Source organism: Tamandua tetradactyla, chromosome 4, assembly GCF_023851605.1.
Source record: "Tamandua tetradactyla isolate mTamTet1 chromosome 4, mTamTet1.pri, whole genome shotgun sequence".
NCBI lineage: Eukaryota > Metazoa > Chordata > Mammalia > Pilosa > Myrmecophagidae > Tamandua > Tamandua tetradactyla.
Genome location: NC_135330.1, coordinates 35,320,008 through 35,344,656, shown reverse-complemented (window position 1 = coordinate 35,344,656; position 24,649 = coordinate 35,320,008). Strand labels below are relative to the sequence as shown.

The window sequence follows — 24,649 nt, the reverse complement described above, 5'->3', positions numbered from 1 at the left end:
GCTGGTCTCTTGGTCACAAATTCTCGCAGTGATTTTTTTGTCTTAAAATGTTTTAATTTCTCCCTCATTTTTGAAGGACATTTTTACTGGATATAGAATTCTTGGTTGGCAGTTTTTCTCTTTTAATAATTTAAATATATTATCCCACTGTCTTCTCGCCTTCATGGTTTCTGCTGAGAGATCTGCGCATAGTCTTATTGGGCTTCCCCTGTATGTGATGGATTGCTTTTCTCTTGCTGCTTTCAAGATCCTCTCTTTTTCTTTGGCTTCTGACATTCTGATTATTAAATGTCTTGGAGTATGTCTATTTGGATCTATTCTCTTTGGGGTACGCTGCACTTCTTGGATCTGTAATTTTAAGTCTTTCATAAGAGTTGGGAAATTTTCAGTGATAATTTCCTCCATTAGTTTTTCTCCTCCTTTTCCCTTCTCTTCTCCTTCTGGGACATCCACAACACGTATATTCGTGCGCTTCATATTGTCTTTCAATTCCCTGAGTCCCTGCTCATATTTTTCCATTTTTTTCCCCCTACAGTTTCTGTTTCTTGTCGGATTTCAGATGTTCCATCCTCCAGTTTTGAAATCCTATGTTCTGTCTCTCAAAATCTACCATTGTAGGTTTCCATTGTTTTTTTTCATCTCTTCTACTGTGCCTTTCATTCCCATAAGTTCTGTGATTTGTTTTTTCAGACTTTCAGTTTCTTCTTTTTGTTCTTTCCTTGCCTTCTTTATATCCTCCCTCAATTCATTGATTTGGTTTTTGATGAGGTTTTCCATGTCTGTTCGTACATTCTGAATTAATTGTTTCAGCTCCTGTATGTCATTTGAATTGTTGGTTTGTTCCTTTGACTGGACCATATCTTCAATTTTCCTAGTGTGATTTGTTATTTTTTGCTGGCGTCTAGGCATTTAATTACCTTAATTAGTTTATTCTGGAGATTGCTTTCACTTCTTTTATCTAGGGTTTTCTTGTTGGATGAATTTGTTGTCTATCTGTTCTTTGACATTCCGTTCAGCTTTATCTGGACCTTTAGCTTAAGTTTTGTTTAACAGAGGAGAAGTTTTCAGTTCTTGTTTTTTTGTTTCTTGCCCTGCTTGTGTGGTGCCTTTCCCCCCCCCACACACTTAGGAGGGTCTACATAGGTATTATAGACCCCAGCCATATTTTCCCAGATCAAACTGGCCTCCTATCAGGAGGAAAGAGTCACCTGCGTCGGTTTTCCCTGAGGGTGAGACCCAGCAGTTTGACTTTCCTGTGAAGTCTCTGGACTCTGTTTTTCTTATCCTGCCCTGTGTGTGGCGCTTGTCTGACTGCAGGTCCCACCAGCATAAGATGATGTGGTACCTTTAACTTTGGCAGACTCTCCCTGGATTCTGGGGGGTGCGCGCAACCGGTCCAGCTGGACCAGACTGGGGTATGCTGTATGTCTGTTCACTGACCTGGCCCCAGGAGCTGTTCTGTACTGTTTCTGGTTATTTAGTAGTTGTTCTGGAGGATGAACTAAAACACGCACATTATTAAGCTGCCATCTTGACCCGGAAACTTAAGTAAATTTTAATTTCACTATATGAAATTAAACACATCTATGTAACTAGCATTCACAGCAAGAAATAGAAAATCACCAATACCTCAGAAATCCCCTTTGTGCACTTTGAGGCACTAACCCCAAGGCTAACCTCTACCCTGACTTCTAACATCCCAGATTAGTTTTGCCGGATTTTGAACTTTATATAATGCAAATATACAGTATGTACTCTTTTCTGCCAGACTTCTTGGGCTCAATTTCATGTTTATGAGATTAATTCATGCTGATGTATATAGTTGTAATTAGTTCATCCTTGCTGCAGAATAGTATTCCATTGTGTAAACACACCACAGTTTTCTATAGTGATGGGCATCTGGGATTTCCAGTTTTGGCAATCAAGAATAGTGCTGCTATGAACTTTCTTGCACATTTTTTTTGGTGAACAGATACATGTATGTGTTTTTGCTGGCTAGGAGTAGAATTTCTGTATGCTTATGTACAGCTTTAGTAGACAGTGTAAAACATCTTTCCAAAGTGGTTGGACCAATTTAGACTCTGTTAAAAAAAGATAAAATGGCCACCTGCATTGGGAGTTGCAGGAGCAACCCCTTTTTGAAAAATGGCAGGGACTTTCCAAAAGATAAAAATTGAGCAGGGGGGTCAAGATGGCGGCTTAACAATGTGCGCGTTTTAGTTCGTCCTCCAGAACAACTGCTAAATAACCAGAAACAGTACAGAACAGCTCCTGGGGCCATGTCAGTGACCAGACACACAGCGTACCCCAGTCTGGACCAGCTGGACCGGCTGCGAGCACCCCCCAAAACCGTGAGTTCCCAAAGCTGCGGCGGCCAGCGCCCCTCCCCCACAGGCTGCTTCCCAGAGGGGAAAGGAAAGGACTTTACCAGCAGCAGGGACTGGGCACAATCAAACGCCAATTGTGGAACTAATTAACAAATTCTGACTACTAAAAATAGGCCCCCAGCTTAGGTGAACCTGATCAAAGCGGAGGTTGCTCATTTTTGCCCCGGCACCAAGGGGGCAGGACTGACAGAAAAAGGGGGAAAAAAAGAAGGAAACAGGTTTTTGTGGCTGTGTATCTACAAAGGCTTGAGTGCCTCTGGATACAGCGGCAGGACTTTTCAGGCTGCAACTGCCCCAGGCATAGGCAGAAGTGAGCTCTTTTGGGGGCTTGTCTGGAGCCTGTGCCTTCCCCAGGGGAGGGGTGAAGCCCCACCCAGGTGGAATCCCTCCATCAAGGAATTCAGACACCAGTGCTTGGTAATTTGAAGCCATTAAAACCAGCCTACAACCTCTCCTCTGTCTCCAACAAACCCCCAGCCAAAGTTAAAGGTACCGCATCATCTTATGCTGGGGGGACCTGCAGTCAGACAAGCCCCACATACTGGGCAGGATAAGAAAAACTGAGTCCAGAGACTTCACAGGAAAGTCTTTCAACCTGCTGGGTCTCATGCTCAGGGAAAACCGACGCAGGTGACTCTTTCCTCCTGATAGGAGGCCAGTTTGGTCTGGGAAAATATGGCTGGGGTCTATAATATCTAAGCAGACGCTCCTAAGTGTGTGTGTGGGGAAAGGTACCACACAAGCAGGGCAAGAAACAAGAAAACAAGAACTGAAAACTTCTCCTCTGTTAAACAAAACCTAAGCTAAAGGTTCAGATAAGCTGAACAGAATGTCAAAGAACAGATAGACAACAAATTCATCCAGCAAGAAAACCCTAGATAAAAGAAGTGAAAGCAATCTCCAGAATAAACTAATTAAGGTAATTAAATGCCTAGACGCCAGCAGAAAATAACAAATCACACTAAGGAAACTGAAGATATGGCCCAGTCAAAGGAACAAACCAACAATTCAAATGACATACAGGAGCTGAAACAACTAATTCAGAATATATGAACAGACATGGAAAACCTCATCAAAAACCAAATCAATGAATTGAGGGAGGATATAAAAAAGGCAAGGAAAGAACAAAAAGAAGAAACTGAAAGTCTGAAAAAACAAATCACAGAACTTATGGGAATGAAAGACACAGTAGAGGAGATGAAAAAAACAATGGAAACCTACAATGGTAGATTTCGAGAGGCAGAACATAGGATTAATGAACCGGAGGACAGAACATCTGAAATCCAACAAGAAACAGAAACTATACGAAAAAAAATGGAAATATATGAGCAGGGACTCAGGGAATTGAAAGACAATATGAAGCGCACGAATATACGTGTTGTGGGTGTCCCAGAAGGAGAAGAGAATGGAAAAGGAGGAGAAAAACTAATGGAGGAAATTATCACTGAAAATTTCCCAACTCTTATGAAAGACTTAAAATTACAGATCCAAGACGTGCAGCATACCCCAAAGAGAATAGATCCAAATAGACATACTCCAAGACATTTAATAATCAGAATGTCAGAGGCCAAAGAGAAAGAGAGGATCTTGAAAGCAGCAAGAGAAAAGCAATCCATCACATACAAGGGAAGCCCAATAAGACTATGCGCAGATCTCTCAGCAGAAACCATGAAGGCGAGAAGACAGTGGGATAATATATTTAAATTATTAAAAGAGAAAAACTGCCCACCAAGAATTCTATATCCAGCAAAACTGTCCTTCAAAAATGAGGGAGAAATGAAAACATTTTCAGACAAAAAAATCACTGAGAGAATTTGTGACCAAGAGAACAGCTCTGCAAGAAATACTAAAGGGAACACTAAAGACAGATATGAAGACAGAAGAGAGAGGTGTGGAAAAGAGTGTAGAAAGGAAGACTATGAGTAAAGGCAAAAGGAAGGAAAATTAGATATGACATATAAAATCCAGAAGGCAAAATAGTAGAAGAAAGTACTACCCATGCAGTAATAACACTGAATGTTAATGGATTAAACTCTCCGATCAAAAGACATAGTTTGGCAGAATGGATTAAAAAACAGGACCCATCTATATGCTGTCTCTACTCAAAGGTCACGAGGCCAAGGACACAAATGGACATTTACATGTTTATAGCAGCATTATTAACAATTCCAAGTGATGGAAACAGCCAAAATGTCCATCAACAGACGGTTGACTAAACAAACTGTGACATTTACATAAGATGGAATATTATGCAGCTGTAAGACAGAATAAAGTTATGAAGTATGTAACAACATGAATGGACCTTAAGGACATTGTGCTGAGTGTGATTAGCCAGAAACAAAAGGACAAATGCTGTATGGTCTCACTGACATGAACTGACGTTAGTGAATAAACTTAGAATATGTCCTTGGTAACAGAGACCATCAGGAGATAGAAATAGGGTGAGATATTGGGTGATTGGAGCTGAAGGGATACAGATTGTGCAACAGGACTGAATGTAAAAACTCAGAATTGGACAGCACAATACTACCTAACAGTAATGTAATTATGTTAAAACACTGAATGAACCTGCATGTGAGAATGATAGAGGGAGGAGGACTGGGGACATAAATGAAATCAGAAAGAAAGATAGATGGTAAAGATCGAGCTGGTACAATCTAGGAATGCCTAGAGTGTATAATAATAGTGAAATGTACAATGTACAAATTTAAGAAATGTTTTTGCCTGAGGAAGAACAAAGGAATGTCATTATTGCAGGGTACTGAAAATAGATGATAATTAATACTTTAAAATGTCACCTTATGTGTGAGACTAAAGCAAAAAATGTTTATTTGTCACAAAATTTATATCTTGACTAGAGCATTTCCTAATATAACTCATGTAGATAGCTTGAGTGAATGTCATAAGTACTTGGAATCTCAGGTAGCATATGAGATTTTGTTGGTTTGTCCAGAGTGATGCCCCAATGAATCCCAGAGTGATTTGATCAGTGACTGGAAAAGTATTTGCAAGCCCCCTTCGGGGAATGGTGAGAGTGGGGAGAAATTCAACTTCCCCAAGTTGAATTCTTGATATTCTCACAAGCAGTGTGGACAACCAAAGCTATAGGCTGAGCCCCCAGGCTTGGGGTTTGTTCACATGAAACTTAACCCCACAAAGGATAGGTCAAGTGTACTTAAAATTTAGGCCTAAGAGTCACCCCCAAGAGAGCCTCTTTTGTTGCTCAGATGTGGCCTCTCTCTCCAGCCAACACAACAAGCAGTCTCACCACCCTTCCCCTCTCTGCATGGGACATGACTCCCAGGGGTGTGGACCTTCCTGGCAACGTAGGACAGAGATCCTGGAATGAGCTGAGACTCAGCATCAAGGGACTGAGAAAAACCCTAGAATGAGCTGAGAATTAACATCAAGGGATTGAGAGAACCTTCTCGACCAAAGGGGGAAGAGTGAAATGAGACTAAGTGTCAATGGCTGAGAGATTCCAAACAGAGTTGAGAGGTTATCCTGGAGGTTATTCTTATGCATTAAGTAGATATCACCTTGTTGTTTAAGATGTAGTGGAGAGGCTGGAAGGAACTGCCTGAAAATGTAGAGCTGTGTTCCAGTAGCCATGTTTCTTGATGATGATTGAACAAAGATATAGCTTTCACAATGAGACTCTGCGAATGTGAAAACCTTGTGTCTGATGCTCCTTTTAGCTACTATATCAGCAGAAGAGTAGAACATATAGAATAAAAATAAATAATAGGGGGAACAAATGTTAAAACAAATTTAGTTTGAAATGCTAGTGGTAAATGAAAGCGAGGGGTAAGGGGTATGGTATGTATAATCTTTTTTTCTCTGTTATCGTTTTATTTCTTTTTCTGTTGTCTTTTTATTTCTTTTTATAAATTGATGCAAATGTTCTAAGAAATGATGAATATGCAACTATGTGATGATATTAAGAATTACCGATTGTATATGTAGAATGGAATGATCTCTTAATGTTTTGTTTGTTAATTTTTTTAATTAATAAAAAAAGTTAAAAAAAGTAAAATAAAATAAAAATAAAAATAAAAAATTGAGCAGGGATGGGTTTCTCTGAGAAAGCAGAGCAGTCCCAACAAAACTGCAGTTTTGGTACATTAAGTTATTAAATAGTCTCGGTCCAGCAGAGATAGCTTATTAAAAATGGATGGGTATCAATACTGACAAATGTATATCTGTTCCCCACTTTGCAAGGCCTTCCTATGTATTTAAAAAATTAAATGTCAATCAATCATTGTAACATCTTCATATATATACATATACAGTGCAATATTATTCAGCATTAAAAAGGAGTGAAGTTTTGGTTCATGAGACAACATGGATGAATCTTGAGGACACAAAAGGGCAAATATTGTACGATCTCACTGATATGAAATAACTAGAACAAGAAAATTCATAAAGTTTGAATCTAAAATATAGGTTACCAAGGGCTGGGTTGAGGGTAAGAAATGGGGAGTTATGCTTAATTGGTACAGAATTTCTATTTGGGGTGATTGAAAAGTTTTAGAAATGAATGGTAGTAATGGTAACACAACATTTTGAGCGTAATTAATAGCCCTGAATTTAATATGTAAATGTGGTTAAAGGGGGTAACTTAGGTCATATATATATGTTACCAGAATAAAAGTGAAAAGATAAAATAAAGGACTGTACAACACAGTGAAACCTATTATAAATGATGGACTATAAAAGTACAATTATAAAAATATTCTTTCATGAATTTTATAACAAATGTACCACACTAATGCAAAGTGTTAAAAATAGAGTGGTAGTTCCTGGAAGATGGCGGCTTAGTAAGACGTGCGGATCTTAGTTTCTTCTCCAGGACACCTACTAGGGGAGTAGAAACGATACAGAAAGCGCCCAAAGCCACAACAGAGATAAAAAAGACAGCGTACCCCATCCTGGAACGGCTGGCTGGCTGAGAGAAGCAGCTCGGGTGAGATCGCCGAGGCGCGCGGGCCTTACCGGGCGGGGTGGCAAGCGGCCGGAGTTACTCCCTTCCCCCTTCCCGGGCCGGCTGGGAGAATTGGAGAGGTGGTCCCCTGAAACCAAGGCGACTGGCGCTCACACCACGCGCAGCCCCCGGACCAACTGAGAGAATTGGATCGGAAACCCCCAGGCCGTGGAGAACGGTGACCCCGTGACTCCCGGGGAACGTGCACTCTCTCGGGCGGGCCGCTGCCGCTGGCGCCCTCCCGCCACGCTTGTTGCCCAGGGCCGACTAGGAAATTCGGACGGGCTCTTTCCCTGGCTGCGGCGACCAGCAACCCTCCCTGCGTTCGGACACCCTCCCTGCGTTCGGACCCCGGGCCGGCTCAAGCCACTTTGGCTAGCGAACCCCCAGGACGGCGAGAGTTTTCCAAAGTTTAAGGTCCCACAGCACCTTTTACTGGTGGGACCCGCAGACAAACGTGTGCCACGAGCGCCACCTACTGGGCAGGATAAGAAAAACAGAACCCAGAGATTTCACAGAAAAATATTACAACCTTGCTGGGTCCAACACCAAGAGAAATCTGAATAAATGCCCAGACGCCAGCAGCAGAAGATAACTGTCCATGCTCAAAAGATTGAGAATATGGCTCAGTCAAAGGAACAAACCAATAGCTCAAATGAGACACAAGAGCTGAGACAACTAATGCTGAATATACGAACAGAAATGGAAAACCTCTTCAAAAATGAAATCGATAAATTGAGGGAGGACATGAAGAGGACATGGGCTGAACATAAAGAAGAAATAGAAAAACTGAAAAAACAAATCGCAGAACTTATGGAAGTGAAGGATAAAGTAGCAAACATAGAAAAAATAATGGATAGCTACAATGATAGATTTAAAGAGACAGAAGATAGAATTAGTGATTTGGAGGATGGAACATCTGAATTCCAAAAAGAAACAGAAACTATAGGGAAAAGAATGGAAAAATTTGAACAGGGTATCAGGGAACTCAAGGACAATATGAACCGCACAAAGATACGTGTTGTGGGTGTCCCAGAAGGAGAAGAGAAGGGAAAAGGAGGAGAAAAACTAATGGAAGAAATTATCACTGAAAATTTCCCAACTCTTATGAAAGACCTAAAATTACAGATCCAAGAAGTGCAGCGCACCCCAAAGAGATTAGACCCAAATAGGCGTTCTCCAAGACACTTACTAGTTAGAATGTCAGAGGTCAAAGAGAAAGAGAAGATCTTGAAAGCAGCAAGAGAAAAACAATCCATTACATACAAGGGAAACCCAATAAGACTTTGTGTAGATTTCTCAGCAGAAACCATGGAAGCTAGAAGACAGTGGGATGATATATTTAAAATACTAAAAGAGAAAAACTGCCAACCAAGACTCCTATATCCAGCAAAATTATCCTTCAAAAATGAGGGAGAAATTAAAACATTCTCAGACAAAAAGTCACTGAAAGAATTTGTGACCAAGAGACCAGCTCTGCAAGAAATACTAAAGGGAGCACTAGAGTCAGATACAAAAAGACAGAAGAGAGAGATATGGAAAAGAGTGTAGAAAGAAGGAAAATCAGATATGATATATATAATACAAAAGGCAAAATGTTAGAGGAAAATATTATCCAAACAGTAATAACACTAAATGTCAATGGACTGAATTCCCCAATCAAAAGACATAGATTGGCAGAATGGATTAAAAAACAGGATCCTTCTATATGCTGTCTACAGGAAACACATCTTAGACCCAAAGATAAACATAGGTTGAAAGTGAAAGGTTGGGAAAAGATATTTCATGCAAATAACAACCAGAAAAGAGCAGGAGTGGCTATACTAATATCCAACAAATTAGACTTCAAATGTAAAACAGTTAAAAGAGACAAAGAAGGACACTATATACTAATAAAAGGAACAATTAAACAAGAAGACATAACAATCATAAATATTTACGCACCGAATCAGAATGCCCCAAAATACGTGAGGAATATACTGCAAACATTGAAAAGGGAAATAGACTCATATACCATAATAGTTGGAGACTTCAACTCACCACTCTCATCAAGGGACAGAACATCTAGACAGAGGATCAACAAAGAAATAGAGAATCTGAATATTACTATAAATGAACTAGACTTAATAGACATTTATAGGACATTACATCCCACAACAGCAGGATACACCTTTTTTCTCAAGTGCTCATGGATCATTCTCAAAGATAGACCATATGCTGGGTCACAAAGCAAGTCTTAACAAATTTAAAAAGATTGAAATCTTACACAACACTTTCTCGGACCATAAAGGAATGATGTTGGAAATCAATAATAGGCAGAGTGCCAGAAAATTCACAAATACGTGGAGGCTCAACAACACACTCCTAAACAACGACTGGGTCAAAGAAGAAATTGCAAGAGAAATTAGCAAATACCTCGAGGCAAATGAAAATGAAAACACAACATATCAAAACTTATGGGATGCAGCAAAGGCAGTGCTAAGAGGGAAATTTATTGCCCTAAATGCCTATATCAGAAAAGAAGAAAAGGCAAAAATTCAGGAATTAACTGTTCAATTGGAAGAACTGGAGAAAGAACAGCAAACTAATCCCAAAGCAAGCAAAAGGAAAGAAATAACAAAGATCAGAGCAGAAATAAATGAAATTGAAAACATGAAAACAATAGAGAAAATCAATAAGGCCAGAAGTTGGTTCTATGAGAAAATCAATAAGATTGATGGGCCCTTAGCAAGACTGACAAAAAGAAGAAGAGAGAGGATGCAAATAAATAAGATCAGAAATGGAAGAGGAGACATAACTACTGACCTCACAGAAATAAAGGAGGTAATAACAGGATACTATGAACAACTTTACGCTAATAAATACAACAATTTAGATGAAATGGACGGGTTCCTGGAAAGACATGAACAACCAACTTTGACTCAAGAAGACATAGATGACCTCAACAAACCAATCACAAGTAAAGAAATTGAATTAGTCATTCAAAAGCTTCCTAAAAAGAAAAGTCCAGGACCAGATGGCTTCACACGTGAATTCTACCAAACGTTCCAGAAAGAATTAGTACCAACTCTCCTCAAACTCTTCAAAAAAATCGAAGTGGAGGGAAAACTACCTAATTCATTCTATGAAGCCAACATCACCCTCATACCAAAACCAGGCAAAGATATTACAAAAAAAGAAAACTACAGACCAATCTCTCTAATGAATACAGATGCAAAAATCCTCAATAAAATTCTAGCAAATCGTATCCAACAACACATTAAAAGAATTACACATCATGACCAAGTAGGATTCATCCCAGGTATGCAAGGATGGTTCAACATAAGAAAATCAATTAATGTAATACACCATATCAACAAATCAAAGCAGAAAAATCACATGATCATCTCAATTGATGCAGAGAAGGCATTCGACAAGATTCAACATCCTTTCCTGTTGAAAACACTTCAAAAGATAGGAATACAAGGGAACTTCCTTAAAATGATAGAGGGAATATATGAAAAACCCACAGCTAATATCATCCTCAATGGGGAAAAATTGAAAACTTTCCCCCTAAGATCAGGAACAAGACAAGGATGTCCACTATCACCACTATTATTCAACATTGTGTTGGAGGTTCTAGCCAGAGCAATTAGACAAGAAAAAGAAATACAAGGCATCAAAATTGGAAAGGAAGAAGTAAAACTATCACTGTTTGCAGACGATATGATACTATACGTCGAAAACCCGGAAAAATCCACAACAAAACTACTAGAGCTAATAAATGAGTACAGCAAAGTAGCAGGTTACAAGATCAACATTCAAAAATCTGTAGCATTTCTATACACTAGTAATGAACAAGCTGAGGGGGAAATCAAGAAACGAATCCCATTTACAATTGCAACTAAAAGAATAAAATACCTAGGAATAAATTTAACTAAAGAGACAAAAAACCTATATAAAGAAAACTACAAAAAACTGCTAAAAGAAATCACAGAAGACCTAAATAGATGGAAGGGCATACCGTGTTCATGGATTGGAAGACTAAATATAGTTAAGATGTCAATCCTACCTAAATTGATTTACAGATTCAATGCAATACCAATCAAAATCCCAACAACTTATTTTTCAGAAATAGAAAAACCAATAAGCAAATTTATCTGGAAGGGCAGGGTGCCCCGAATTGCTAAAAACATCTTGAGGAAAAAAAACGAAGCTGGAGGTCTCGCGCTGCCTGACTTGAAGGCATATTATGAAGCCACAGTGATCAAAACAGCATGGTATTGGCATAAAGATAGATATATCGACCAATGGAATCGAATAGAGTGCTCAGATATAGACCCTCTCATCTATGGACATTTGATCTTTGATAAGGCAGTCAAGCCAACTCACCTGGGACAGAGCAGTCTCTTCAATAAATGGTGCCTAGAGAACTGGATATCCATATGCAAAAGAATGAAAGAAGACCCATCTCTCACACCCTATACAAAAGTTAACTCAAAATGGATCAAAGATCTAAACATTATGTCTAAGACCATAAAACAGTTAGAGGAAAATGTTGGGAGATATCTTATGGATCTTACAACTGGAGGCGGTTTTATGGACCTTAAACCTAAAGCAAGAGCACTGAAGAAGGAAATAAATAAATGGGAACTCCTCAAAATTAAACACTTTTGCGCATCAAAGAACTTCATCAAGAAAGTAGAAAGACAGCCTTCACAATGGGAGACAATATTTGGAAATGATATATCAGATAAAGGTCTAGTATCCAGAATTTATAAAGAGATTGTTCATCTCAACAACAAAAAGACAGCCAACCCAATTACAAAATGGGAAAAAGACTTGAACAGACACCTCTCAGAAGAGGAAATACGGATGGCCAAGAGGCACATGAAGAGCTGCTCAATGTCCCTGGCCATTAGAGAAATGCAAATCAAAACCACAATGAGATATCATCTCACACCCACCAGAATGGCCATTATCAACAAAACAGAAAACGACAAGTGCTGGAGAGGATGCGGAGAAAGAGGCACACTTATCCACTGTTGGTGGGAATGTCAAAGGGTACAACCACTGTGGAAGGCAGTTTGGCGGTTCCTCAAAAAGCTGAATATAGAATTGCCATACGACCCAGCAATACCATTGCTAGGTATCTACTCAAAGGACTTAAGGGCAAAGACACAAACGGACATTTGCACACCAATGTTTATAGCAGCATTATTTACAATTGCAAAGAGATGGAAACAGCCAAAATCTCCATCAACAGAAGAGTGGCTAAACAAACTGTGGTATATACATACGATGGAATATTATGCAGCTTTAAGACAAGATAAACTTATGAACCATGTAATAACATGGATGGACCTAGAGAATATTATGCTGAGTGAATCCAGCCAAAAACTAAAGGACAAATACTGTATGGTCCCACTGATGTGAACGGACATTCGAGAATAAACTTGAAATATGTCATTGGTAACAGAGTTCAGCAGGAGTTAGAAACAGGGTAAGACAATGGGTAATTGAAGCTGAAGGGATACAGACTGTGCAACAGGACTAGATACAAAAACTCAAAAATGGACAGCACAATAATACCTAATTGTAAAGTAATCATGTTAAAACACTGAATGAAGCTGCATCTGAGCTATAGGTTTTTGTTTTGTTTTGTTTTGTTTTGTTTTGATTTTACTATTATTACTTTTATTTTTTTCTCTATATTAACATTCTATATGTTTTTCGGTTATGTTGCTAGTTCTTCTAAACCAATGCAAATGTAGTAAGAAATGATGATCATGCATCTATGTGATGATGTTAAGAATTAATGATTGCATGTGTAGAATGGTATGATCTCTAAATGTTGGGTTAATTTCTTTTTTCCGTTAATTAAAAAAAAAAAAAAGAGAAGGGATAATTGGAGATGAAGGGATACAGACTGTACAACGGGACTGGATATAAAAACTCAGAAATGGACAGCACAATACTACCCAATTGTAATGCAATTATGTTAAAACACTGAATGAAGCTGCATGTGAGGTATAGGTTTTTTGTTTTTGTTTTTTTTGTTTTTTTTTCTTTCTATTATTGCTTTAATTCTTATTCTGTTGTCTTTTTATTTCTTTTTCTAAATCGATGCAAATGTACTAAGAAATGATGAATATGCAACTATGTGATGTTATTAAGAATTACTGATTGTACATGTAGATTGGAATGATTTCTAATTGTTTTGTTAATTCTTTTTTTAATTAATAAAAAAAAATAGAGTGGTATACGGGTAAAAAATACAGCCTAGTATAAACTATGTATAATAGTACAATTATTCTTTCATCAATTGTAACAAGTTACCAGAGAGATGCAAAGTGTTAAAAGAGGGGGTGGTGGTGGTGGTACATGGGAATGTTGTATTTTGGATTTCTCTGTAAATTTACACTTCCCTAATTCAAAAAAATTAAAAACCTATGACACCTAATCATATACAATTGTATACAATCAAAGGTTCACAGTATCATAACATAATTGTGCATGTATCTCTGTGCTGGTTTGAAAGGAGTATGTACCCTAGAAAAGCTATGTTTTAATCCTGATCCATTTTGTGGAGGCAGGGGTTTCTTTTAATCCCTATGCAGCACTGTAGGTTGGAAACTTGATTAGATTATCTCTATGGAGATGTGACACACCCAACTGTGGGTATTAATCTTTGATTAAAGGGGTTGCGACTCCACCCATTTCAAATGGGTCTTATGATTAGTTTACTGGAATCCTTTAAAGAGGAAACATTTTGGAGAGAGCCATGAGAACCACAAGAGCCCAGTCAGCCAGAGACCTTTAAAGATGAAGAAGGAATATGCCTCTGGGGGAGCTTCATGAAACAAGAAGCCTATTTTTTGCTAGCCTGAAAGAAAGCTAGCAGATGTTGCCATGTTTGCTATGTGCCTTTCCAGTTGAGAAACCCTGAACTTCATCAGCATTTCTTGAGTGATGGTAACCTTTCAATGGTACCTTAATTTGGACATTTTTTATAGACTTGCTTTAATTTGGAGATTTTAAACTTGCAACTTAAAATCCCCTTTTTAAAAGCCATTCTGTTTCTGGCATATTGCATTCCTGCAGCTGGCAAACTAGAACAGTCCTCATGACCAATCCTTAATCATGTTTTTGTACAAACTTTATACGATATATTTTTTTGTCACCACCATTTAGGACGCAATAGGCACTCAGTCAATGTTTGTTACTGTATAATACTACAGTTTGCCTAGTTCTGTAAGTTTCTTTAGGGGCTATGCCATACTTTTTTTTTTTTTGGTTTCACTTCACTGAGTCCACAAAGCAGAGTGGCAAGCCTGAGTTATGAAGGAGAATCTTGCTAAGGGTGGGGGTCCTCAAAGGGTTTATTCTCAGAGCCCTGACAGATGAGAGGCTCCGCAGGTACAGAAAACGAGAGACAGGAAAAGAATGATTCCAATGACAGATACTTCCAGAGAGCCCATCTCCCCGTTTTTCATTCATTATTCAAGATAGAACAAAACTCTCAAGCAACCGATGAAGGCGAAGGGATCGGAGGCCTGTTTGAGGGATGGAGAGTGAGGCGGTGGTTGGGGCGGGGGTTGAGGAACAGCTGAACACAAATCCTACAGGCCGGAGTAAACGCAACCTTCGTCCGTAATTTCACATTTCCCGCGATTCCTCTCATATCGTTCATATCAAATAGACGGTCTCCTTCCGCCACCCCCCACTCCTGACAGCCTATCCCGAGGACGAGATCCAGACTGTGTGACCACTAATTACAACGGAAACATTAGCGGGAACAGAACGACTCAAGATAGTTTTTCCAAACAGCATCAAACCAGCGAGATCCCGCGAGTTTTGGGTAAAAAGAGCGTCCACCGTAAGGCCACCTACACTTCCCCCTACCGGCGCTGAGCAGGCTCAAACGGGTCGCGCGCCGCAGAAGCCGCGCGTTACCCCTAGCGCGAGCCTAATGCGCATGCTCAGGCGCGCACGCAGCCCCACCCCCGTCGGCCCGTCAGCCGGCCGCGTGCAGCCCTCTCCGCCACCCGTCGGGTCTGTGTTGCCTCTCGGCTTCCGCGCCGTTGGGGGAAGTGCTGACGAATCTGGGCGCACTGTTAGAGGGAAGAGCTGGGAGGCCGGATCTACTGGGGAGAGAGCGGCAGAGTGTAGCAGGGTAGAAGTGGGAGGGAGGCAGAGTTCCGTGACGGAGCGCGGCGTAGTAAGTCAGCTTGAGTCCGATTCAAGTTCAGGACCTAGACTGGCCATCCAGACCCGTTTGCCCGCGGTACACCTGGTTTGAGGAGGACAGACCGGACACAGAGAGACCGACCGAGCAAGGAGACATGGCCTCGTCATTTCTGCCCACGGGGGCCACCACAGGCAGCAGTAGCGGGGAGCTTAGCTCGGAGGAGGACTCCGGTGATGCCGGGGAGTCCCATCAGAACCCCGAGTTGAAGGCGTCCAGGAGCCTGACGGAGTTGTTCGAGAAGGCTGCAGTACATCTCCAAAGCCTGATTGAGGTGGCCAGCAGGGAGCAGCTCCTGTATCTGTATGCCAGGTACAAGCAGGTAAGGTCGCAGGGAAGGAGTGGATGTAGGAGAGACAAGGGGGCCTTGCCTTCTCTTTCCTCCAAAAACAGATAGCAAACGTACATGTTTAATGGCTAGGTATAATGAAGTTTGCCTGTGTTTTGTTTTGAATCATCTGCTGGGGGTTAGCATCATTCATGACATAGGAAGGTCCTGTCTGCTATCCTACGAGTGATATGCTGAACACTAAATGACAGTTTTTCTGTCCTCATTGAAACATTCAGTGACTTTGCACATAGCCTTTTACCAGCTTCATAGTCTTTACAGAATGAGGATGATAAAATAAGATTTATCATTCATTTTTTTAAACGGTTTTATTCACACACCTTACACTACACTAAATGTACAATGAATGGCTCTTGGTATAATCACAGTTATACATTCTCCACCACAATAGATACGAGAACATTCTCGTTTCTTCCGAAAAAGAAACTCATACCCCTTTTACCTCCCTATTTTTGACTTTTATCTTTGGTATAGTGCCTTTGTTATAATTAATGAAATAATATTGGTGTTATTAACTATAGACCTTAGTTTGCATTGATTGTATTTTCCCAAATATCACCCTATCATTAGCACCTTGAAATAATGACAAACGTTTTTCTAGCTTGAATCATTCACTCTTGCAAGGGGTCATATGGCAGTAAATATGATAAATGTTAATAAATATCTTTGAGATCCAAGAGAATAATATGATTGCAATAAATGGGATGATCAATAAACAAAATATTACTTTTGTGTTTTTTTAACCTTGTAGATCTCAGACTTATGTTTTGACTGAATATTTCAGTCTGTTACATATAATCATAAAATTTTATATAATCATAAAATTTTAGAGGTAACTTGTCCATGGTCATACAGATAAATCCGAACTCAATTGTAACTCCCAGCTCTCTCTGAAGTCCTGAACTTTAACTGGAAATTTGGATGTTAATGAGTTATTCATATAAGGTATGTTTAATTTATCATTCAAAGAGGCATTGTAAGGAATCAGAAGGAAAAATGGTTGATTTATCAATCAACAAATATTTGTTTAGTTAGTGCCTTTTCTGTACACAAAACTTAGGTGTTGTGCCTATAGGGTATGCTGAAAAGCAAAAGCATCATGATACTTGCCCTCAAGAGGTTTGCAATGTATTTGAGGAATCTAGATGTAAACGTGTAGAATATCTACAATTATCTGAAAAGTCTATTAAAATTTTCTCCTTTTTCTAACAACATGTCTGTGTGATGCCAGTTTTCTTCCTGTGCTTCAGTCAAAACAACATATTGCGACAGGTTCAGTGCAAATGTAGATTTGAGAATTCAACTGCCTTCTATTAAGCCAGACACGAAAGAGATTTACAAAATATAAAACAATGTTACTCTTCTTATAAAATTTTGTTTTTGAGTATATAGTTATTTTCCATAAAATTTTATGTTAACATATAATGTTTTCGTTTGCCAGTGCTTCCAGAATACAATACACCAGAGATGAACTGGCTTTTATAAAGGGGATTTATTTAGTTACAAATTTATAGTTCTTCGGAGTAAAGGCAGCTGGCTTTCCTCTGGCTTCCTGTGTCACTTGGGAAAGCATCCTGAGGCGTCTGCTGACCTTCCCTCCAGGCTTCTTGGTTCGAATGGCTTTCTCTGGGCAATTCCTTTCTGTATCTCCAACTTCTGGGTCTGAGCTGCTGAGCTATCCTCTGACTTTTTTCTTTTAAGCCTCCACCTAATTAAATTAAATGTTACTCATTGTGGGAGGTACTCTCTTAGACAATTGCAGATGTCATCAGCAATAGATAAATTTTACATGCTGATGATATAAGTCAACAGCCACAGAACTAGGCAGCATCACCTGGCCAAGTTGAGACCTGAACCTAACTACTACAAGTTTATTATTATTTTAAATTAATTAACCCACATTTTAAAATATGGTTTCTGTTTTAATTTCTAATATGGTAAATATCATTAGTGAAAACCCATATATAAAGAAAAGCTCTTTGGGGTCCTTAATTTCTGAGTGTTAAGGGACCTTGAGACCAAAAAGTTTGAGAACTGCTGCCTTAAAATTCTCTTTTCATGCCTAGAAGTGGCTCACTGTCGTCACGTGTATGTTCTAATCAGGGTAAAGGGGAAGGGGGAGATAAGCACCACCCCTTTTTAAAAAAACAGTTTTATTGAAATATATTCACTGGCCATATGATCCATCCAGAGTAACAATCATTAGTTCACAGTATCATCACATGGTTGGACATTTATCACCTAAATCAATTTTAGAGCATTTTCACTTTTAAGATGAAAGACTCCTTTATTTTTAGGGAAGGTAATTATATAATTTATATACATCTAATCTCCAGAACCTCGCAGAAGTTAAATAGACGCATGTGATGTTCTGCTGGATGGCCATGTGTCTAGCTGAAACTTCTATTACTATAGATGTAATGAAGAATAGGTGCTGGTATTCCTTTCTGCCACTGGCTGGTGTCTGAATAAAAAAACAAAATTAGTAATAAGTTATTTTTATCATGATTATATCATTTGTATAGTTTATCTCATTTATATTTTAATAATCCAATAGTTTAGGTGATTTTAGAGATGCTCCAGAAATAAAACCCAGTTCTATATAGCATGTAAGACAAAGTGATACAGTGAAGGAATATTGGGGCTTGAAGTCAAACAGTCCTAGATTCAAATCCTGCCTCTATACCTTCCTGCTGTGTGAACTGAGACCAATCTCCTTCTCTGTCTTCATGTATAAAATGAGTTTATAATGGCACACTTCACAGAATCATTGTGTGATTCTTTTGAGATATGTATGAAGTGTTTGGTTTCTGGTGATTGTTCAAGAAATACAGGGGTTGACAGGTTATGATAGGTAGCAAGATCTAACTGAAGCTTGCATAAGAGCAAACTCCAGAGTAGCCTCTCGAATCTATTTGAATTCTTTCTGCCACTGAAACTTTATTAATTACACTTCTTTTCCCCGTTTTGGTCAGGATGGAATTGTTGATTCCACGGTGCCAGATCTGGATGCATCCTTGGGAGTCATCTCCCACATCACCAGAGAGACTTTCACCCCTGAATGTCATGTCGCACGTAGGGGTAGGGCAATGATTTCACTCGCAGAGTTGGGCTTAGAGAGACTGAGGCCACATCTGAGCAACAACAGACGTCCTCCAGAAATGACTCTCTGGCATGCCTATAGGTAGTCTAAGCTTCTCTGCTACCTACATAAGCTTCACAAGAGTAAGCCTAATGATCGAGGGCATGGCCTATTGATTTGGGTGTCCCTAAAGTTTGACACAGTATCAGAGGATTCCCTGATGATAAGGTTCAATAGTTCCATAGTCTTTCTTCCCTCCCTCAGGGGACTTTGCCAATACTTTTTGATTATCTGCTTAATGTACTCTAGGATGTTTCCAGGCATTACAATTATCTATACAGGGTTAAAGGACCTTTCTTATTCTGTGCTTCCTGTGTTTCAGTTGTTCAGATGAGCTATACAGATAGGTTGAATTAGATTATGCTCTACAGAAAATTTCAGTTCTAGATCAAATAAATCTTTCTTCCATTGGTCTCAAAGAGTATGTAAGGTTCTAAAATATAGACACTGTTTTCCTTACCCCTGTGTTCTGAGTTACTTTACCCCAGCCTGTTCAGCTTCATTCTTATCTCTAAATATCAGGTTGTATCTTTAAACCGCCTCTCAAAATCCAGAAATAATAATCACCACTCCAAACTTAATGTGTCTGCTCTAAAAGCCTACAGTCTAGGCTCCTGTTTTCTTATAAGCATTTTCTAAAGGTGACCATACCATTGTTGTTCTTTGTTTCTGGCTTATTTTGTCTCACCAAATGTCCCACATGTTCACTTACATTGTTGCATGCCTCATGACATTGTTCCTTTGTGTAGCGCTACAACCTTTGTTCGTAAGTATACACCAATCTACTCCATCAGTGCATCCTTCAGCCACTTGAATTCATCGGGCATCATGTAGAGGGCCCAAAGTCCACAGACCATCAACATTCTCAATTTTAGATACTTTCATTGTTCCCAAGATACAGAAAACCAATAAACACACCTTCACCAAATAGGAGATCTAGCCTCCTCTTGACTCTTGTCCCTCCCCCCATTATTTACCTCTGCAGTTGCTGTGGTAGTGCTGATGGTTTCCTTTTGAGCATAGCTCATAATATGCAATAGCAGTTTTCCCCCTGTACCCTGCACGTAAGTACTCTTTATACAAGAATCGTATCTTTGAAGTAATTCTTATGAGAAGTCATTCATATTTCTAGTGTGAGTCACTGGAACACGTAGGTCTATACAACCCCTTTCAGTCTTGTTCGTCCTCAATATGGTAACATTACTTCTAGACCCACTAGAGAATCATCTTCGTTCCTATCTATTCCCTTACATTGGAGTTCAGCCTCATTAGCTAGCAGTTCACCCATCTCTAGCTTCTATGTATCTCTAAGTCCCCTATATTCTGTATTATAAGCCTCTGGTTTTTTTTTATGCTGGCCATGAAAGTGGAATCATACAGTATCTGTCCTTTTGTGTCTGTCTAATTTCACTCAGCATTATGTCCTCAAGGCCATCCATCTTGTCATATGCTTCAGGACGTCATTTTGTCTTACTGCTGCATAATATTCCATTGTATGTATATACCATTGTGCTTGTTTGAAAGGATCTATGTCCCCTAGAAAAGCCATGTTTTAATTTAAATCTCATTTCATAAAGGCAGAATAACCCTATTCAATACTGTATGTTTGAATCTGTAATCAGATCATCTCCCCGGAGATATGATTTAATCAGGAGTGGTTGTTAAACTGGATTAGGTGATGACATGTCTCCACCCATTTTGGTGGGTCTTGATAAGTTTCTGGAGTCCCATAAAAGAGGAAACATTTTGGAGAATGAAAGAGATTCAGAGAGAGCAGAATGACAATAGACATGAGAAGCAGAGTCCACCAGTCAGTGACCTTTGGAGATGAAGAAGGAAAATGCCTCCCGGGGAGCTTCATGAAACAGGAAGCCAGGAGAAGAATCTAGCTGATGATGCTGTGTTCTCCATGTGCCCTTCCAGCTGAGAGAGAAGCCTGACTGTGTTTGTCGTGTGCCTTCTCACTTGAGAGAGAAACCTTGAACTTCATTGGCCTTCTTGAACCAAGGTATCATTCCCTGGATGGATACCTTTGATTGGACATATCTATAGACTTGTTTTAATTGGGACATTTTCTTGGCCTTAGAACTGTAAACTAGCAACTTACTAAATTCCCCTTTTTAAAAGCCATTCTGTTTGTGGTATATTGCATTCTGGCAGCTAGCAAACTAGAACAACCATGTTTTGTTGATCCACTCATTGTTGATGGGCATTTGGTTTGTTTCCATCTTTTGGTGATTGTGAATAATGCTGCTGTGAACATTGGTATGCAAATGTCTGTTTGTGTTGTTGCTTTCAGTTCTTCCGGGTATAAACCAAGTGCTACTGCTGGGTCATAGGGCAGCTCAATATTTAGTTTCCTAAGTGTGCTGGTTTGAAAGGATGTATGTCCTCTAGAAAAGCCATGTTTTAGTCCTAGTCCCATTTGGTAAAGGCAGCTACTTCTTCTAATCCCTATTCAGCATTGTATGTTTGAAACTGTGATTAAATCATCTCCCTGGAGATGTGATGTAATCGAGAGTGGTTGTTAAACTGGATTAGATGACGACATGTCTCCACCCATTCGGGAGGGTCTTGATTAGTTTCTGAAGTCCTATAAAAGGGGAAACATTTTTGAGAATAAGTGATTCAGAGAGAGCAGAGAAGAACGACATAGCCATGAGAATCAGAGAGCCTACGAGCCAGCGACCTTTGGAGATGAAGAGGGAAAACGCCTCCCAGAGAGCTTCATGAAACAGGAAGCCAGGAGAGAAAGCTAGCAGATGACGCCTTGCTTGCCATGTGCCCTTCCAGCCAAGAGAAAAACCGTGAACTTCATCTGCCTTCTTGAACCAAGGTATCTTTCCCTGGATGCCTTTGATTGGACATTTCTATAGACTTGTTTTGATTGGGACATTTTCTCGGCCTTAGAACTGTAGACTATCAACTCATTAAATTCCCTTTTTAAAAGCCATTCCATTTCTGGTATATGCATTCTGGTATATTGCATTCCAGCAGCTAGCAAACTAGATCACTAAGGAACCGCCAGATAGTCTTCCATAGTGGCTGCAGCATTATACATTCCCAACAGCAGTACATAAGTGTCCCAATTTCTCCACATCCCCTCCAACATTTATAGTTTCTTGTTTGTTTAATAGCAGCCATCCTTATAGGTGTGAGGTGGTATCTCATTGTAGTCTTGATCTGCGTTTCCCTTATAGCCAGTGAAAATGAGCATCTCTTCATGTGCTTTTGAGCCATCTGTATTTGTTCTTAAAAAAAAAATGCCTATTCATATTTTAGCCCATTTTATAATTGGGTTGTTCTTTTGTTGTTGAGTTGTATAATTTCTTTGTATATACAGGAAATCAAACCTTTGTCTGATATGTGATTTCCAAATATTTTCTCCCATTGAATTGGCTGCCTCTTCACCTTTTGACAAAGACTTTTGAAGTGCAGAAACATTTGATTTTGAGGAGTTCCCATTTATTTTTTCTTTTGTTGCTTGTGCTTTGGGTGTAAAGTTTAGGAACTTGATTGGGATTTGAAGGAAGTGTAGCATTTTGAAGAGCTGAGAGGAGAAAAGGATTTTCAGGTGAGGGAATAACATGGGTAAAACACAGAACTAAAAATCCCTAAGGCAGTGAGTAGACCCATCTGTCTGAGTGAATGGATTAGTTTGATTTTAACAACATTCAAATGTGTAAATGTATAAGGAGAGAAAGATCCCTGAGAAGTAAATTCGGTCACGTGGCATTTAGCGTTTGTGAAATAGGTATTTTGTTGAACACAAGTTTAATATATTCATTCTTTATGAAAAACAAACATTTTTTTACTACCTCAAAGTAGGCACTGTATTAGGTTCTATGAGTGAGTTAAGAATAGTTTCTTGGAGGCTCTAATAGTTCTAATAGAAAGATGAGACTAAATGCAAAACTTCCTTACACAAGGTAGAATGTGAAAAGTGCCATACGGAATTTACAGAGTAAGTGCTATGCACATTGATATGAAAGGGAGAATTCTTCTCAAAGTGGAAATCAATGGCTGTGTAGTGAATTCTGCACTTTTGTGAATTTAATCCCTCTATAGTTTAACCACAAATGTTATCTGAGGATTAAAAATGGATGTTAAAGGGGTGCAAGAATTCAGTGGTAGAATTCTTGCCTAACATGCAGGAGTCCTGGGTTTGAGTCCCTGTCCATGCCCTTCCCCAAAAAACAAAGAAACAAGCAAAACAAACAATCAAAAAACAAACTGTTCTGGTTTACTAGCTGCTGAAATGCAATATACCAGAAACAGAATGGCTTTTCAAAAAGGGGAATTTAATAAGTTGCTAGTTCTAAGGCTGAGAAAATGTCCCATTTAAAACAAGTCTATAGAAATGTCCAGTCAGAGGCATCCAGGGAAAGACACCTTGGTTCAAGAAGGCTGATAAAGTTCAGGATTTCTCTCTCAAGTGAAAGGCACATGGTGAACACAGAGTTTCTCTCTCATTTGGAAAGGCACATGGTGACCATGGTCAGGGTTCCTCTCTCATCTGAAAGGGCACTTGGCCAACATGGCGTCATCTGCTAGCTTCCTCTCTTGGCTTCCTGTTTCATGAAACTCCTGGTAGGCATTTTCCTTCTTTATCTCCAAAGGTCACTGGCTGGTAAGACTCTGCTTCTCATGGCTATGTCGTTCTTCTCTGCTCTCTCTGAACCTCCTGACCTTTCTCCAAAATGTTTTCTCTTTTTTATAGGATTCCAGAAAACTAATCAAGTCCCACCCGAATGGATGGAGACACATCTCCACCTAATCCAGTTTAACAGCAGCTCTTGATTAAATCACATCTCCAGGGAGATGATCTAATTGCAGTTTCAAACATACACGACTGAATAGATGAGAAGAAACGTTGCTTTACAAAATGGGATTAGGCTTAAAATATGGCTTTTCTAGGGTACATACATCCTTTCAAACCAGCACACAAACAAACAAAAAAATTCAACATATGGTGCTGCAATAATGGAATACGCACGTGGGAAAATAATGAAATGTGACCTTGTCATACAGCATACCCCCCCCCAAAAAAGATAGATATTAAACACAAACAAGAAGATTATTGTAAAGTAAGTTGTTGAGAAAACCTTGAAATTGGTTTTACATATAAACATTTATTTTTTTAAATTTATTTTGATAAGTTTCATAATAGACACTTTTAAAATGGTGTGCTTTATTATCTTGGAGTTTGAGAGCTATGAGGTACTGATAGTGTTATGAGAATCAGCATAAAGTAACTCTGAGTGCTGATAAACTGAATTTTAAAGTTTGTTAATTGCATGTTTAAAATTCATATTGTAAATGATAAAGATTGTATAATCTACATTTTAATTTTTCATATATATAATTTGTTTACTAATTTAGGAATGCACTGTATGTCACCAAGTTTTTCCATATTATAGTATTAGTTAACTGCAGTTGCATGCAATAAGCCAAAGCAGCTTGTATTTAAAGTTAGTTTTTGTAAAGAATGGTAAATTTTGTTGTTCTATATAGATGCATGTTTTCTAACTGTATTACTAAATATTTGTAATACATTTGA

The 24,649-nt window shown here is 39.1% G+C and overlaps 1 protein-coding gene across 1 annotated transcript in view; it reads left to right on the top strand.

Annotated features, from left to right (window-relative positions):
- Nucleotides 1–15,332: 15,332 nt before the first annotated feature.
- Nucleotides 15,333–24,649, top strand: part of ACBD6 (acyl-CoA binding domain containing 6) — a 319,330-nt gene continuing 310,013 nt past the window's right edge. Inside the window, exon 1 of the mRNA XM_077157162.1 lies at nt 15,333–15,920. Within this exon, the coding sequence (XP_077013277.1) occupies nt 15,696–15,920 (225 nt within the window). The 5' untranslated portion in view covers nt 15,333–15,695. The remainder of the gene's footprint in view (nt 15,921–24,649) is intronic.